The sequence below is a fragment of the Bombus huntii genome, chromosome 8 (assembly GCF_024542735.1).
Source record: "Bombus huntii isolate Logan2020A chromosome 8, iyBomHunt1.1, whole genome shotgun sequence".
Taxonomy (NCBI): domain Eukaryota; kingdom Metazoa; phylum Arthropoda; class Insecta; order Hymenoptera; family Apidae; genus Bombus; species Bombus huntii.
Window position 1 is genome coordinate 697,879 of NC_066245.1, and position 14,961 is coordinate 712,839.

The window sequence follows — 14,961 nt, forward strand, 5'->3', positions numbered from 1 at the left end:
GTTGATCGTAGGCTGTTTGAGCAGATGGTAAAGTACCAGGATCGAATTGTAACATCTTTGTGCGTTAGACGTTGCAAAGTATTGGGTTGGCAACTAAATGATTGCGGATTTTGTCAATACCACCTACTGACAAAATCCGCAATCACTTAGTTGCCAACCCAATAGTACGGGTTTTATTTGGTTTATCGTGGTCGATCGTGCATGCGTTTCGAAGAAAGATACGAAAGTGGTATAGAAATTTCATCGGTAATTAAAATAGGCAAATTATTAGCGAAAGCAACCGGCGTACGTTTGATTCGTTATTCCTTTACCTACACGTCGTTGCTGAAACTTTCGAATGATAACGAGATGGTTTGGGTTGCAACGAGCTGATGGCAGGTTTGACAGTTGATCGTAGGCTGAGCAGATGGTAAAGTACCAGGATCGAATTGTAACATCTTTCTGCGTTAGACGTTGCAAAGTATTGGGTTGGCAACTAAGTGATTGCGGATTTTGTCATTAGGTGGTATTGACTTAGTTGCCAACCCAATAGTACGGGTTTTATTTGGTTTATCGTGGTCGATCGTGCATGCGTTTCGAAAAAAGATACGAAAGCGGTATAGAAATTTTATCGGTGAGTATTAGGTTGTCCGAAAAATGTCCTTCTTTTACAGACACGTCTTTTACAACGACGCATCTGTATACAAACATGAAACCTAATCTGTCGAAGGTTGTGATCTTTATCTTGATAAAACAAAATGGATCATACGTAATTCGATAAAATAATGTAAAACGGAAAATGTTATGCATCCATTATTTCCTTATAAAACGAAAGAAACTTTTCGGACGACCTAATAAAATAGGCGAATTATTAGCGCAAGGAACCGGCCTACGTTTGATTCGTTATTCCTATATCTACTGATTCACGATTTTCGTTGGTGAAAATACATACTCGGCGATGGTAAACGGTTAATAATATTTAGAATCTTCGATCGGTATCATACTTCTTACACTTTATTTTTTATAAATTGTAAATCTTCTACTTGGTCTATTAACCGTGCTTCTTTAATATAATGATATGTGTTTTAGACTGTGGAAGTTAAGGGTCATGGAGGTAGTTCTACACGATTTCACGTAGCCAAGTTAAAGCGAAGAGTACTCGACGCACTCTATTACAACCTTTGAAATGCGAAAATTAGAAGCTCTCTCGGTGTAGGTACAGCGTTTCTTAGTTGTGAAAATTAGAAGTTCTCGGCGTAGCGCTAGATCTCTTAGTTTGCGGAAGTTAAAAGCTGTTGACGTAACGTCGCTTCATAAGTTAAATCTAAAGAGCACTTCAAGTACCGTTGTGTTCTTCAACTTTTGAACGCCTGCGAGTCTTCCTGTTCTTCATTTTCAAAGTTCCACGCCTTAATGTAACCCTGTGTCTTTGAAATCGTAAAAGTCGGCAACAATTAGTTTAGCGCTAAATCGATTGACGAGACAAGCGCATCTATAACGTAACGATAAGTCTCTTAGGTCGCATAACGAGGTCGTATAACATCGTACATCGCGTGTCTCGATTTATAAAAACTGTAAAATATCGTAGGGATATTTTTGTAAAGAATGAAAGAAACGTATAGTTCCAAGAGAATTGGAATATTGGAAAGTTGGACAGCGCAAATTTATTCAGCTGTATTCTCCTTGTGTTCTTTGATTAATCTGTTTTCGTTTTCCGATCATTGCCTTTTCGAAAGCATATCAGCACAACAACACGCTCGTATCCATTCAAAGCAAACTTAAATAGCTTTAACAATCAAAAATAAAATAGACGAATAAATTAATGGTACACAATACCCAAACACGATAACAGTCGTCGATATTGTTTTCACGGTATTGTCATGTTATCACCGTCTTATTCGATGACCAGCGAAAATGACTGTTCCAATATCCTCGGTGTATTGAAATTTTAATCTAATAGTAATTTGCTGAAAATTTTTGAAAAGTTTTTAACAGAATGTTGGAGATTAAAACGATTATTCAATTTGTTTGAAAAGGAACATTTCATGGGGATTATTACTTTCGCTTAATGTAGTTGAAGATAACATCCCTGACCATTCGCGGGGGAAAAGGTATTTAAAGTTGGAGCTCTAATTTATAGTATTAGTCGGAAAAGTTTCGAAAGGAACTTTTCTCGCAAGAATGAGAAAGAAAAGCGAAACAAAGAATGCTTCACCGAAGGATTACGTATGACAGAGATGAGAAACGTGAAAGGAACTGTAACGAATTTATCATTAAACGAACAAGTATGTTTTTTATTTAATATATTTCAAAATCGTGAAAATTCATGAAACAGCCTGATAACAAAAATTGTTGATCGTATCTATAGCCATAATCCTGTGTTCTATTATAAATGTATTTCAACTTCATATCGCCTTAACGTGTAAGAGGCCTGGCAAATCCCATTTTCTATTACGCACCTGTTATTATTTCCTGTTTCCCCCTTTTCGTGCATCGAATTGAAGTGATGCGCGGCGTTTCGCATTGCATGCTTCTATCAGCTTTCCTAATTGGAGTTAGTTGGATGAGAACACGGCAATTTTCTAGGCTTCGTGGGGTAGGCTTCGTGGATAAAGCCTGATCCGAATACGCGAATTTTCAACGTTAATGTCAGTCGGCGAATTGCGAGATAATTAATAATATCGCGTGATACTCGGAAATTATTTTTCCTCCGCGTTTCACTGAAGTATACGTATACAACACGAAAAGATCATTTTTCTTATACGCCTCGATATCCAAGTTTTAAGATCGATGCAACGCGATCCAATCGAATACAAATTTATTCCTACATTCTTGTTTGTTGTAATAAAAAGTATATGGTTACTCGTGAGATAAAATAATTTTCAGATTATATTACGCAAAATAATACGATATCTTATCGCGAATAGAATTTCTTCAACGATATTATTCTACAATTTAAAAAAAAAACCGAATAACGCGGACGATATATCAAATTATTGTAATTTTCTAGGTAAATACATTTTCACTCGTGATTTTTCCTTGTCCAACTTTTTATATTTCAAACGTATGTACGTACTTTTTTCATAGTAGCTCCGCTCGTCTAATTTAACTGACCTTCTCGTCGAAAATAATCTAATTAATTGCCATAGAGTATTACTCTCATACGTTGTTCGTTAAAATTCCTTTATTTATATCAGATCCATCCGCAAATCGCGTAAACGATCGAAAGAAACGAATTCAACCAATTTCCAACGAATGTTCGTCTACTTTTCCTTCTTCTCTCTTTTACAACTGTTTCGCATTTCTCAACGGAAGCAGGCGCGTTTGCTATAGCAGGCTGCATTTCTCGAAAGCTTGTCGCAAAGATGATTCGAAAAATTTCACGTACATACCAGAGAGATATCAGGGTGGACAAGCCCGCTGTAACGCCGCGAATGCGAACGTAGCCGCGTTCTAAGCGTCATGCATATAAAGAAATTGGAACGGCGGACCGTGGCGTGTTGCGATGCGACAGTTCCCTTTTCGTGCATCCAGCAACGTTGTCGCGAGACTCACGTACCAACCCAGGATCAACTTTTCTCCTCGTGTTCGCTTATATCTCGTTTATACCTTTTCCCTTGCTTCGTGTTCTATGCTTTCCAAGCCAAAGTCCTGTGTTTCCGCGTTTTCAGCAGCTTCTTCTTCGCCATCCTCTTTTTGTCGTTGCCGTCCGACGTCCCTTGTTTCCAATGTTTGTAACGCTTTTCCGTTCGTTTCTCTGCATGTGGATTTGCAAGATAATTTTCTTCGAGAAACTCACGCTTCCGTGACGCCCATAGATAAGTCCAGACCCAAACCTAAGTGACGTATAACGCACATCGAAGCAAAGATGTCAAGAATATGTTGGTGAATATGTCGGAAACTAAGGCCGAGCGCAGGTTATATGTATAGGAAAAAATTGTTCAAAATGCTTATTTCTACGACATATTAAAAAACATAATAGATTGAAATTGGATATCTCGAAATAATTACCGAAACATCCGTCAGATTGCCGATTTAAATTTCGTACTTAGAAGTTGTTGCGCTAATTTCTTTTTCTTTGTAATATGTACATATGTAGCGTTCAAATACATTTCTGAGTCACTTACAACGCGTGTTTCTAATAAATGTATCATAACTCCTACCTACGTTGTTGAATCAACTTTTCAAATTTTATTAGCAATTTTAACACTTCCATCTTCCTATTGACATCTACTTGTCTAAGCAAATTACTTTAATGTACATTATTTCGGCCATTCAAGTTTGCATATCTAAGCGTTCGAATACTTCCATGAGCCACTGTATATTACACGATAGTCGACTTTCGTTGATAGTCGTTACGTATAGGAAAATTAAACTCTTAGAAATTCTTTCTCTTCTCTCTCTCCTTCGTCTAACATAACAGTTGAGAATTGTGGATCTTAATTGCCGAAATAAAATTAAAGGAACATTAAGGTTACACTTAGAATTCATATTAAAATAGTTTTAGATTTATTTAATAAACGATTTTTATTTAATAAACACATTTGCACGCGTCTCAGCACTTTCTTTGTCTCGCCATTTTCCATACCACACTGCCAACGGAACAGTTACATTCGTCTGTTTTTCAAGACGCCGCGCACACACATACTTCCACACACTCATATTCACATACGTGTGTCACTACTACGCGGCCAATCTAGTGTAGCACATAAAATTATACATATCTCAATAATAACAAATGCGCAGAATTCGATTCGTAAATACGTACATATTTGAAAGTCGAAGGAGTACGAGAGACAAACGTCTCTTTTCGATAAATACAAGCATAATCACGCGACGTTAATTAAGGAGAGGACGGTGCGGTCGAGGCAAACGTACGAGCTTAGTAAATATTCAATCCTCGAAGGAGTTTAGTGCAGACAACACGACACTCGATTTGCTCTTATTGTTGGACTGCTATCGCGGTAGACGCGTATCCGATACACGTGTCTCCGCGTGAAACCGACCTGGTCGACCGTTCTCGTTAATACACTTTGTATTAATCACTTTTTAAGTAATTAAAGCATTTTGCGTAATATTTAACCACGTGGAATCTTCATTCATTCGATGAATTTTTATCGCTGAAATTTCAGGATGAGACTGCTTTCTCTATACACAAGCGAAACGTCTGTTTTCATCGAAGAACAGCCCCGTCGTTCGATATTTGTGATAAACGACAACGGTGTTTTGCGACATCAGATTCATATCGTTAACCCTTTGCACTCTGAATTTTATTTCAATTTCTTTAGAAGCAGCTCCCAGCGCTTTTAAGGGTTTTATTTGAAATTTACTTGAACTAAAAAATAAGACAGTTTTAATAAATAAAGGAAGAAACAAATTCACTGAAACATCAGTTTTATTCACACTATTGTTGTATTTTGTGATTTTTAAGTGCATGATATATCTTGGAACAATTTCCAGGATGCAATCCTGATTTTCTTTTCACACAAAAAGTGGGGCTGAAAGGATGTCGAGTGGGACTCGACAAAGGAGGTGTTGAGATAAAAACTGATGTCGAGTCACTCTCGACTTAGGAGAGCAAAGGGTTAATATCATATTGTGATTCAACATTGCGATTGAACGAAGCCTCCTTTTCTACGATACGATCTTTCGAACAATCGATTAATCGCCAGACATATTTCATACATACGTACATATGTATACATGTGTACGCGTTAGAACAGAATAACGATTGTCCTGCTCCATATACAGCGAGTGTTTTTAGATTTAAGGGTGTCGCTATGAAAGGAGTAACGATGCTACTCCAATTTTCTCATGCATTCCTCTAGTATACTTCTCTCTGACTTTGTTTTTTCCTCGTTGGTGTACGTACTTGTTTCTTTATTTGCTTGCGCGTGCTACCTTTCGCGCTACGTCTTTCAATTACCATTTTTTTTTTCTTTTATATACTGCCAAGTTTGCTATTAATCTCTTATTTGCAGAAGGTTATAGACAAACGTGATATTGGTACAGTGTTTTGGCAGGAGTTTGGCAATATACAATGTGTTCCACTATGTTTTCTGGTTACAAATATTGGGTTGGCAACTAAGTCATTACCATCTAATGACAAAATCCGCGATTACTTAGTATGCGATGCAAAGGTGTGTTTGGCTGATTTGAAAAACAGCGAGATGATAAAACGCGTGGTATCTTTTAACGCTGCGTATTTGTCGAGCTATTGTCGAGCAGATTAGCGCAAAATACTCAGACACACTAGAGATCTGTGCGAATCTAATATGTCTGAGTATTTTCTGCTAAATCTCGCCATTTCCTCTTTCACTGCTCGTGTTCCGAGGAATATTCGTGTTAGAATATCTCATTTGTGACATACTATGGCGAGTGTGCGATAATTCTTAGTGCTTCAGACTGAAACGCTTGTAATATTCCTATGTTCGAATGACTAGCAGAACCTGAAATTTGTATCTCATACAGGTCCACACTGGTTTAATTATAACTTCACACATATTAGAATCTCATTGCACATAGATTGTTAACTGAGATTCTTTTCCCTAGTAACCAGTACAATTTTTCTCATCCTAAGACTACGTTGTTTCCATTTAGTTCTGATATGTTTCTTCCAGATGAGCTGCCTGTCGATATGAATGCCCGTGTAGATATTTTACATGGTCCGGTGGCAAAATTTCCTTTCTATTGAGCTTAACCGTACGCCAGGTTGTGCTTCTAGTGAAAGTAACGCGTGTTGATTTCGTTCCATTTACTTTTATTCGCCATCCATTATACCGTTTAATTGTGATATGGTGTTACATTCTTTAATTACCGATATCGATACCTGTATGCAATTTTCATTACACGTTATATGTAAAGTGAGTCGCTTTTGTTCTCTCGTTTGTTCTCCTGAATAACTCATTATCTACTTATTAACTTTCTTTTCCTCTCGTTAATCTAGCGGACTCGGCCTTTGTAAAGGTTCTTTCAAGCATAAGAGTAATTGATCAAGTGTTATTAGTAAAATTTTACAACTTGCAAAGTATTAGTATCGATAAATTCTTCGCTGTAAGGCTAACAAGTTTGATAACCAACAAAGTAAAGTTCAATAAGTAAATTTTACAAATTACGAGCCAACTAAGTGTTTGTAGCACAGTAACGTACAATCTACCATTAATAAATAAATGTTATTAATTGGTATATTATCGTGTGCGAGCTGGATGAACGTTTTTGCCCAGAGCAAGAAAACAAATGTCCATTGAACGTTTTCTTCTACTTACAAATTCGCATGTATCTATGGCGGCACGTGTTACGGAACTTTCGTGATACAAAGCGCTACACCGTCAAAGCGCAACATCGACGTGCCCAATGTGCTATAACGTCGATTCACATCAGAGACCAGGTCACACACCGCGGATAGGATGACACCCAGATGTTTGCACATTCTTGGTGCGCACCCTCAATAGTCTTAAGTACCCACCAGGGGTCTTGGCATTTTCATAGTTAAGGTCCTTCGGACCAAGCGAGTATCTCTTGTCTTAGATTTCCCTTCACGTTTATTGTCTACCACGTGTTAGCCTAGAAAGTTGGTTTTCTTCACATCTGGTATATTCCGTTAGCAACTTTCTCGCGAGGGCGGCTAAAACCCTTCCTGGTCCACCAACCGTCTTATTATCCAATCGGAGACGGTGTCTACTGCCCTCACTTCCTTAACCAAAATTGTCATCAACAAATCCGATAGTCCCGTGTCCTTAGACACACCCACCCCTAGCCTTCCTCAGACATAGTATCGCCAGAAAACTCACTTATTCTGTATCCTTAGAATAGTCAACATATCTTTACCGGTCTCTACCCTTATAACAGTCGCGTACTTAACGTATCGTTGTAACTAAGTCTTACATAACGTGGATGGAGCAAATTGTGATTTATGTTAATTCAGTGTGTGTTACATTGTGATTGCCGAATTCATAATAAAGATTAATTAAAACAAAATTAATAGTTGTGTTACGACTCAGCTATTTTATTTCATCAACCAACGCTTAAGTTTACGTGACAGTGCCATCGATATCTTCACGCTTCTTCCGCCGAATTCTCGGAAGAGCATACACGCGCCAACCGCTGCGGCACATCTAATGAACGCACGCTAGTGGGGATATCGATGGGCAACGAAGGAAAGAATCCTTTCAATCTGGAACAAAAAGGACATTCTACCCCGAGCCGCGAAGCGCGAATGGTGAAGAAAAACGAGTCGGCTATTTTCGAGAAATCGGTCAATCGTCGCTGTTGTTAATTGTCGTTAAGCGTCAACTGTTGTTAATTGTTAATTGTTAACTGTCATTGAACCGTTGTTAATTGTTAATTGTGATTCAACCGTTGTTAATCGTTCATTGTTATCGAGTGATAGAGTCTAATAAACGTTATTGGTTGTTGAACATATTTGAGTGTACTTTCAGTACCTATTACACCATACCACCTCGTATCTTTTCGTCTGTCCGTGCAAATATTCCGTTAAACTCTAAATTATAGCGGACAAATAGAAAATCAATTAGAAATTCGTTAAATCGGTAACTTTCTTAGACTTTTAAGCAATGCTCTCAAAATTTCCTCACTAACCCTAATACTCGCTAAAATATGCGTTTACTCGTGGCTCGTGTATGTTCAACGCGAATGATTCGTGACTGTAAAAGAAACAATCGAAGCAGTTCGATAGCGTTCGACTTTCGCCAAAATTATCCCAACCTTTCCAACAAAAGGGACGAATTATTGGCCGAACGTGCGGATTTTCTCTCAACTCGCCGGTTCACCGGTGCTCGGTATACGTCACCGGAAATACAAATACGAAAAAGGTCGAAGCGAGATGGGAATAAAGCGCTTGGCGAAACGGGCCAATCTCGACAACGCTTCTTCACGTGCACACAATGTATCGATTGTGCGCAGCTAAGCAGTGCCACTGGATGTCGGCGATTTTTCCCATTTTCTCATTCTTCTCTTTTTTTTTCTTTTTGTTTTTCTGACCATGTATTAGTAGTAGTTGCTGGCTACGTGTACGTATACGTGACCACGTGTATCTTATTGGTACAAGTGAGGAATTGGGAAACGGGGCGATGAGAGTGGACTGGAGCTGTTTCGTGTACACAATTTGACTCGATCTCTTTACAATCGTTTTTTATGAGATTTTTACAATTCGTTCCCAATCATTCGATGATATCGACGAAATAGCGCTATTCGTTCTTAGTAGTTATAAATAATAAATAATAAAATAGATACAACGATAATTTATATTAAACCACGTTATAACAAATAGGCAAATTTAAATAATGGACCAAGTAAGGACCCGTCTTTTACAACGATGTATCATTATACAAACATGAAACTTTATCTGTCGAACGTTGTGATCTTTATTTTGATAGAACAAAATGGATCATACGTAATTCTATAAAATAATATAAAACGGAAAATGTTGTGTATCCATTATTTCCTTATAAAACGAAAGAAACTTTGCGGACGACCTAATATCTATAGATCAATTAAACGGAATATATATTGGGATGGAAACTAAGTGATTGCGGATTTTTTCAATATCACCTAATAACAAAATCTGCAATCTCTCAGTTGCCAACCCAGTACATATATGTATCGTGTAAAAATTGAAAATAAACATTTAATATTTATGATTATCGTTCGGAGGAATAAATATTTGCTGCACGATTCAATATTTAAAGCAAAAAATATTCCTTCTTGTCAGGTAGCAAAATACGTCGGTGAGAAAATAGTTCCCCGAGAGAAAGGCGGGCAATGAATAATAGAATAATCCTGTTTTCTATGCTGAGAATGTATGATTTCGATAATAGCAGTTGTGAATTCGACAAGCTCCTACATATTCATTTACCTATTCTCAATTACTATTCTTGCATTCCATTAAAGCAATTATTTACGAATACTATCCGAAAAAACGATACTCGAATAAGATAACAGTTACTTCCACATGCGATCATTCGTGTCAAAGTAATAAATGCGTTGATTAAACGATCGAGTAATTCTTTAACTTTCGCTATGGTGCATAAGTTAACGAAATAATTTGGAGATTTTATTATCGCTTAGGAGTTTTATCGGACAGTGCTTTGCCAAATTTAGCGATGGCTCGCGATATTTTCATATTTTGACGCACAGTTTCACCTCTTAAAACATAGATGTTCAAGATACTATTGTTCTAGTACTCTCAAGTGCTATATTTTCCTGAACCTTCAAGTCCTATAAAAATATAACACATTGTAGAGCAATCTTAAACGCTCTTCTTACTCTACAGTGTAAATTATGTTGAAATTACATTCTCCATCGAAACAATAATATCTATACAGGATATAACTAAAACTGACGATGAAGATTCGCTACTGTACTTTATTCGTTTTAGCACTTTGACTGCCACACCGAAATCACATGTTTCACTCAGGAAGCCATGGTAGTATTTTTATTATTCAAAGTATATAATGGCAAAATAATAATAAATTGCTGATGTACGACAACATTCTTCCCCAATGGACCTATCTTATTGGTGGTCACGGGTGACCATCGTGTCGTCTTGGTAACAGTTGATAGCGATATATTATGACAAGGCTTCGTTTATTTCAACAAACCATTCGCATTCGTTATTTTATTGTAAGCAAAACGTGCAGAATATATTGTTGAAACGTGTAGAAGATATTAGGCTGAAATGGTAGAGGTCCGCGAAGAAAATTATGTTTGTGATAAACCAATGGTAATGGTAGATTACAACGGAGGAAAATGTGCTGTAGATTTATCAGATCAAATGATAGCATATTCTACACCACATGGAAGAACCCTCAAGTGGTATATAAAATTAGCTTTAGAGTTATTGTTAAATACATCAATTTCAAACGCGATGATACTCTATAAACAAGCAACAAAAACAAAAATCAAGACATCAGATTTTAGAATGGCACTCGCAATACACCTTACACAGTGCCATTCACCAGAGCCGTCAAATAAACTTGTTCGACAAAGATTGCAACACGAAATGCAGAAGAAAGGGCAAGCGTACCTGGCAGGAAAATTTTGCAGAGAGTGTTATAAAAAAATGTCACACAGTTAGGATCAAAAATTGCTAAGAATCGGACCAAAAAGGTGACCACCTATTGTCCAGATTGTATCGATGAGCCACATTTATGTTTAAAGTGTTTTAACACAGTGCACCGTTAAATGCAAGATTTGTTCTCATTTTTTTTTATCGATGTTCTAATAAAAATGTTTAATTGTTCAATGGGGCACTTTTTATTTCAAAGTATCTTCTATTTGTCGGTTATATTCAAAATACCCTAACTGTCAATTTTCATACAGTTTTTACAATTGTAAGAAGTTCATGCGCTCCGGTCACCAATGACCAACGTGATATTCAAAGTGTTAAGGACAAGGGAACGTCGCACACTAACTCGAAACCGTACAAATCTGCACTAAATTCTTGTTTTTCATTTCATTGAAAACCTATGAAATTCCGGTCATAGATTCTTCAATGTATAGACTAACTTATGATACGCATAAATCTTATTATATTTATATTAGAATGAATTAGATTCTATGACTCCAGAAACTCCTAAAACTCTAACGTTTCCAATTCTAACAGATTATTAACTATCAGGTTTTTAACAATTTCAGGCTACTGTGACTACTCGTACGAACATAACTTCTTTAAATGATATAAACGCTTCTTATTCGCGTTGAAATTTTATTGGCTGTCACGGGTTGAAATATATTTTCACATAATCAAATTATCGAGTGTTACATGTTTCGGAATAGAATTTTTGAACATTTTCAACAAGAGCAATCTGCGAAACGTCGGTACGAATCGTATATTTGTACGAAATGAAATCATTCCTATCAATTTTAAACGTTTTCACGATACTCGGACACGAACAAAGAGTTATCGATACGGTGTAAAAAAAATTTGTTTTTTCACGAATCACCGCGAAGATAAGTTAAAATTTCGCGCGGATTTTTCAGCATTCTGCGTTCACAGAAACAAATAACATTCGCTCCGAGGTAAATTAGAAATCTATCAACGGCCAAAATGGCACGTGGAAACGTTTGAATTCTTCGAACGTGAACTGTCATCGCGTGTTAACTGTGCGTTGCTTTCGCAAATATAATAAGATACAAATTATTCCAAACAATAATTCCGTATATTATCGTGGAAATAACGCTAATATCGTTTGTACGTATAATATCCAATGTTCGTTGCGATATTTCGCGTTTATTTGCTCGTTCTAATCGCAGTCGTATTGTATTGTAACTTCTGATGTTTAATAGCACACCGTTGCGTCGCGTTGCGTTTCCTCGTGGCAACCAATAACTCAATGAGAGAAGAGCTATAGAAAATTACCTTCGTTTCGTTATAACAAAACGTGCACGAACGTTAAAGGACAAATATCTAAAGAAAATTTTGAAAAGTGTAAGATTCTCTCTTTCGTCGACGTTCGCTAGAAGAAGAGGCGACCTTATAATAGCAAAAAGTTCAGGAACGGTCTAGCGCTAGAGAAGAAACGCGCATAACGAGATCATCCTTTTGCGAGGCAGCGAGATGGTGAAAGAAATGTAGTTACAGAGTAAATTGCAAGGTGAAATTTGAAGCCAGTGGGGGAATTCGCGTCGTGAAGTTGTAATTGCGCGATATTGTTCCTTCAAATTAAAAAGATTCGGATGCGAAAGGTAAACAAATTTAATCTTTGCGCTGTCTTCTCTCTTTCCCCTTTTGCGGTGTTCTCTGTAGATTCGTTTCTCTCGATGGATATCTTTCTGCAAAGTTTTATTAATATTTCTACCGTACGAATAATAACAGAGTTATGCGTTAAAACGAAGTAGGACGAGGGTCGAGTCGAGTTTCACATGAATATCGTCGTTCTTTATTGGTTGATTTTTTTTATTAGAAATCAGATTGGAAAAGGCCACTTTACTGGAGAAAATTTCTGTCAAAGAAATTTCCCTGGGGTACTAACCAAGGTATGTAGCTTGGACCAGAGTTAACTACATGAAACACTTCATATACTGTGCGCTCGACTTCGATTAATAGTTAGGTGGTACATTGAATCGAATTGATCGAATTGGCGTTAACTAATACGATTGTGCTCATAGTATAGAATTCGAGGCAGCTGGTAAGTTGGTTTCTCCAACTTAATCGAATTCGGTTCTTAAAACGTTGTTACGCGGTATACGTTGCGAACAATTCTACAAAAGTGCACTGCCTTTCGATTCTTCCCGCGTTCCCTAAAAACTGGATCGATGTTAATAGATTAAACTTTCCTTAATAATATAATAAACAACGTGTACGAAAGAACCGAAGGTAATTAGGAAATGTTCAAAGTCGAACACATAGTCGTATTTTTGAAAGCTTGAAAACCAACCACTGTTTTTTGTATATTCCATACCAACGAACTAACGAACAAACAATAAAACTGTACGAAACAAGCTCTTTACGCTTCATTAGGAAGTTGGAAATGCTGCATGAAATATTCATTTCTCCGGGCCAGCATCCTAATTTCTTGATATGCAAAACAGAGCGACTTCGTTAAAAGAAAACGGAAAAAAAAAAGAAACGAAAGGGAAGGAAGACAGGAACCGCGGCTAAACATTGTACGCGCGTTGCTGCACCTCGCCGAAAAATAAGGTCGTTTTCTAAACAGGAAATACGATTCCTTGGAATTGCGTGACTCGCCCTCTATCTTCATTTTTCTATTCCTGGCGGTTTACTTCCGATCACGGCGTAAGCATGGAACGGCTATGAAAATCTGTAAAATGTAATAAAAACGCTGATCCGTAACGTTCATCGCGAACGTTTCTGTAATTACAAGGGAAAAAAAGGTGTTTGGAGCGGCTAGTGGAAGTTAATGAAGCGATCAAGACGTTAAGTCGTCGTAGAAGTTGGCGCACATGCAACGCTGTTAACTACCGCGAAATACGATTGTTGACCACCGAACGAAAAGGTGCGAGTTTCTCACGCGATTTCTAACGTTGATACTTGCGATTCGTGTTTCAGGATGGAGCGTACGCGCAGGAAAGCGATATGGATGGGCTGGGACTGTGCCCTTACGATCCACGGCACAACAGCACTGCGGTGTTCGTCGGTGAGTTAGAATCAAATATATCTTCTTATTTATTTGCAGTGAAATATCGCGTAAAAATAAAAATGAAATGCGATAGGTGGTTGCGGAAAATCCTTGTCGTATTGTTATCTAGCAATGGAATTTATTTTACGGATCTGCCTACGTAATGTGCCTTCTACGGTATGTAGATTCTTTCGAGCTTATTCGAGAATTTCAAGGGTTTTGCAAAGCGTAACAAGAATTTTGACAAAACGTCTATAAGTTTACCGGGAACGATTCATGGAAAATGATGGTAGAGGCAAGCGAACGACGAGAAACGAAGGTTAGCATCGAAAATGAATATGGAAATCAGCAGTTGTCCGAGAAGGGAACGGTTGAACTATTTTAGGGTTGCCGTGCGACGATACGATCGTTTTGCGTAACAATTTCGCTGGGTTTCGCGATCACGGAGAACGATAAGAAAATACCTTTTTATGCATAAAAGGGGGGCACGTTTTAAAGGAGTTTGTTCTTCTGGGAATTTCAAGAGCTTACGGCAAAGTAGGTAACTTTCTTTCCGTTGAATCGCGTTTCGTACGAGAAGGCATACATCGCCTTTCTAAACGTCTACCGAATTAAAAAGATTATCGTATCGCCGATATTAGAACTATGCTTTTCTAGGCTCAGTTTAGTATGTCGTCTACTCTGTGAGAATTTCAATGAAAAATCTCTCCATACCTGTACGTTGATCCTATCGTTTGCTCCTGTTGAGGTATAATAAATTAATTGCTTTATTCGCACACAACATCTGAAGACCTCGATAACTTTCTTACACGCACGCTTGTTGTCAAACAGATTATTCTAGATGCTTCTAACAGCTACCAACAGTCTTTTGTTTCAACTAAGA

The 14,961-nt window shown here is 37.5% G+C and overlaps 1 protein-coding gene across 3 annotated transcripts in view; it reads left to right on the forward strand.

Annotated features, from left to right (window-relative positions):
• Positions 1 to 14,961, forward strand: part of LOC126868893 (semaphorin-1A-like) — a 382,771-nt gene that overhangs the window by 301,218 nt on the left and 66,592 nt on the right. For all 3 annotated transcript variants that reach the window (XM_050624865.1, XM_050624867.1, XM_050624866.1), the window contains exon 6: positions 14,009 to 14,096. In XM_050624865.1, coding sequence (XP_050480822.1) covers positions 14,009 to 14,096 — 88 coding nt within the window. The remainder of the gene's footprint in view (positions 1 to 14,008; positions 14,097 to 14,961) is intronic.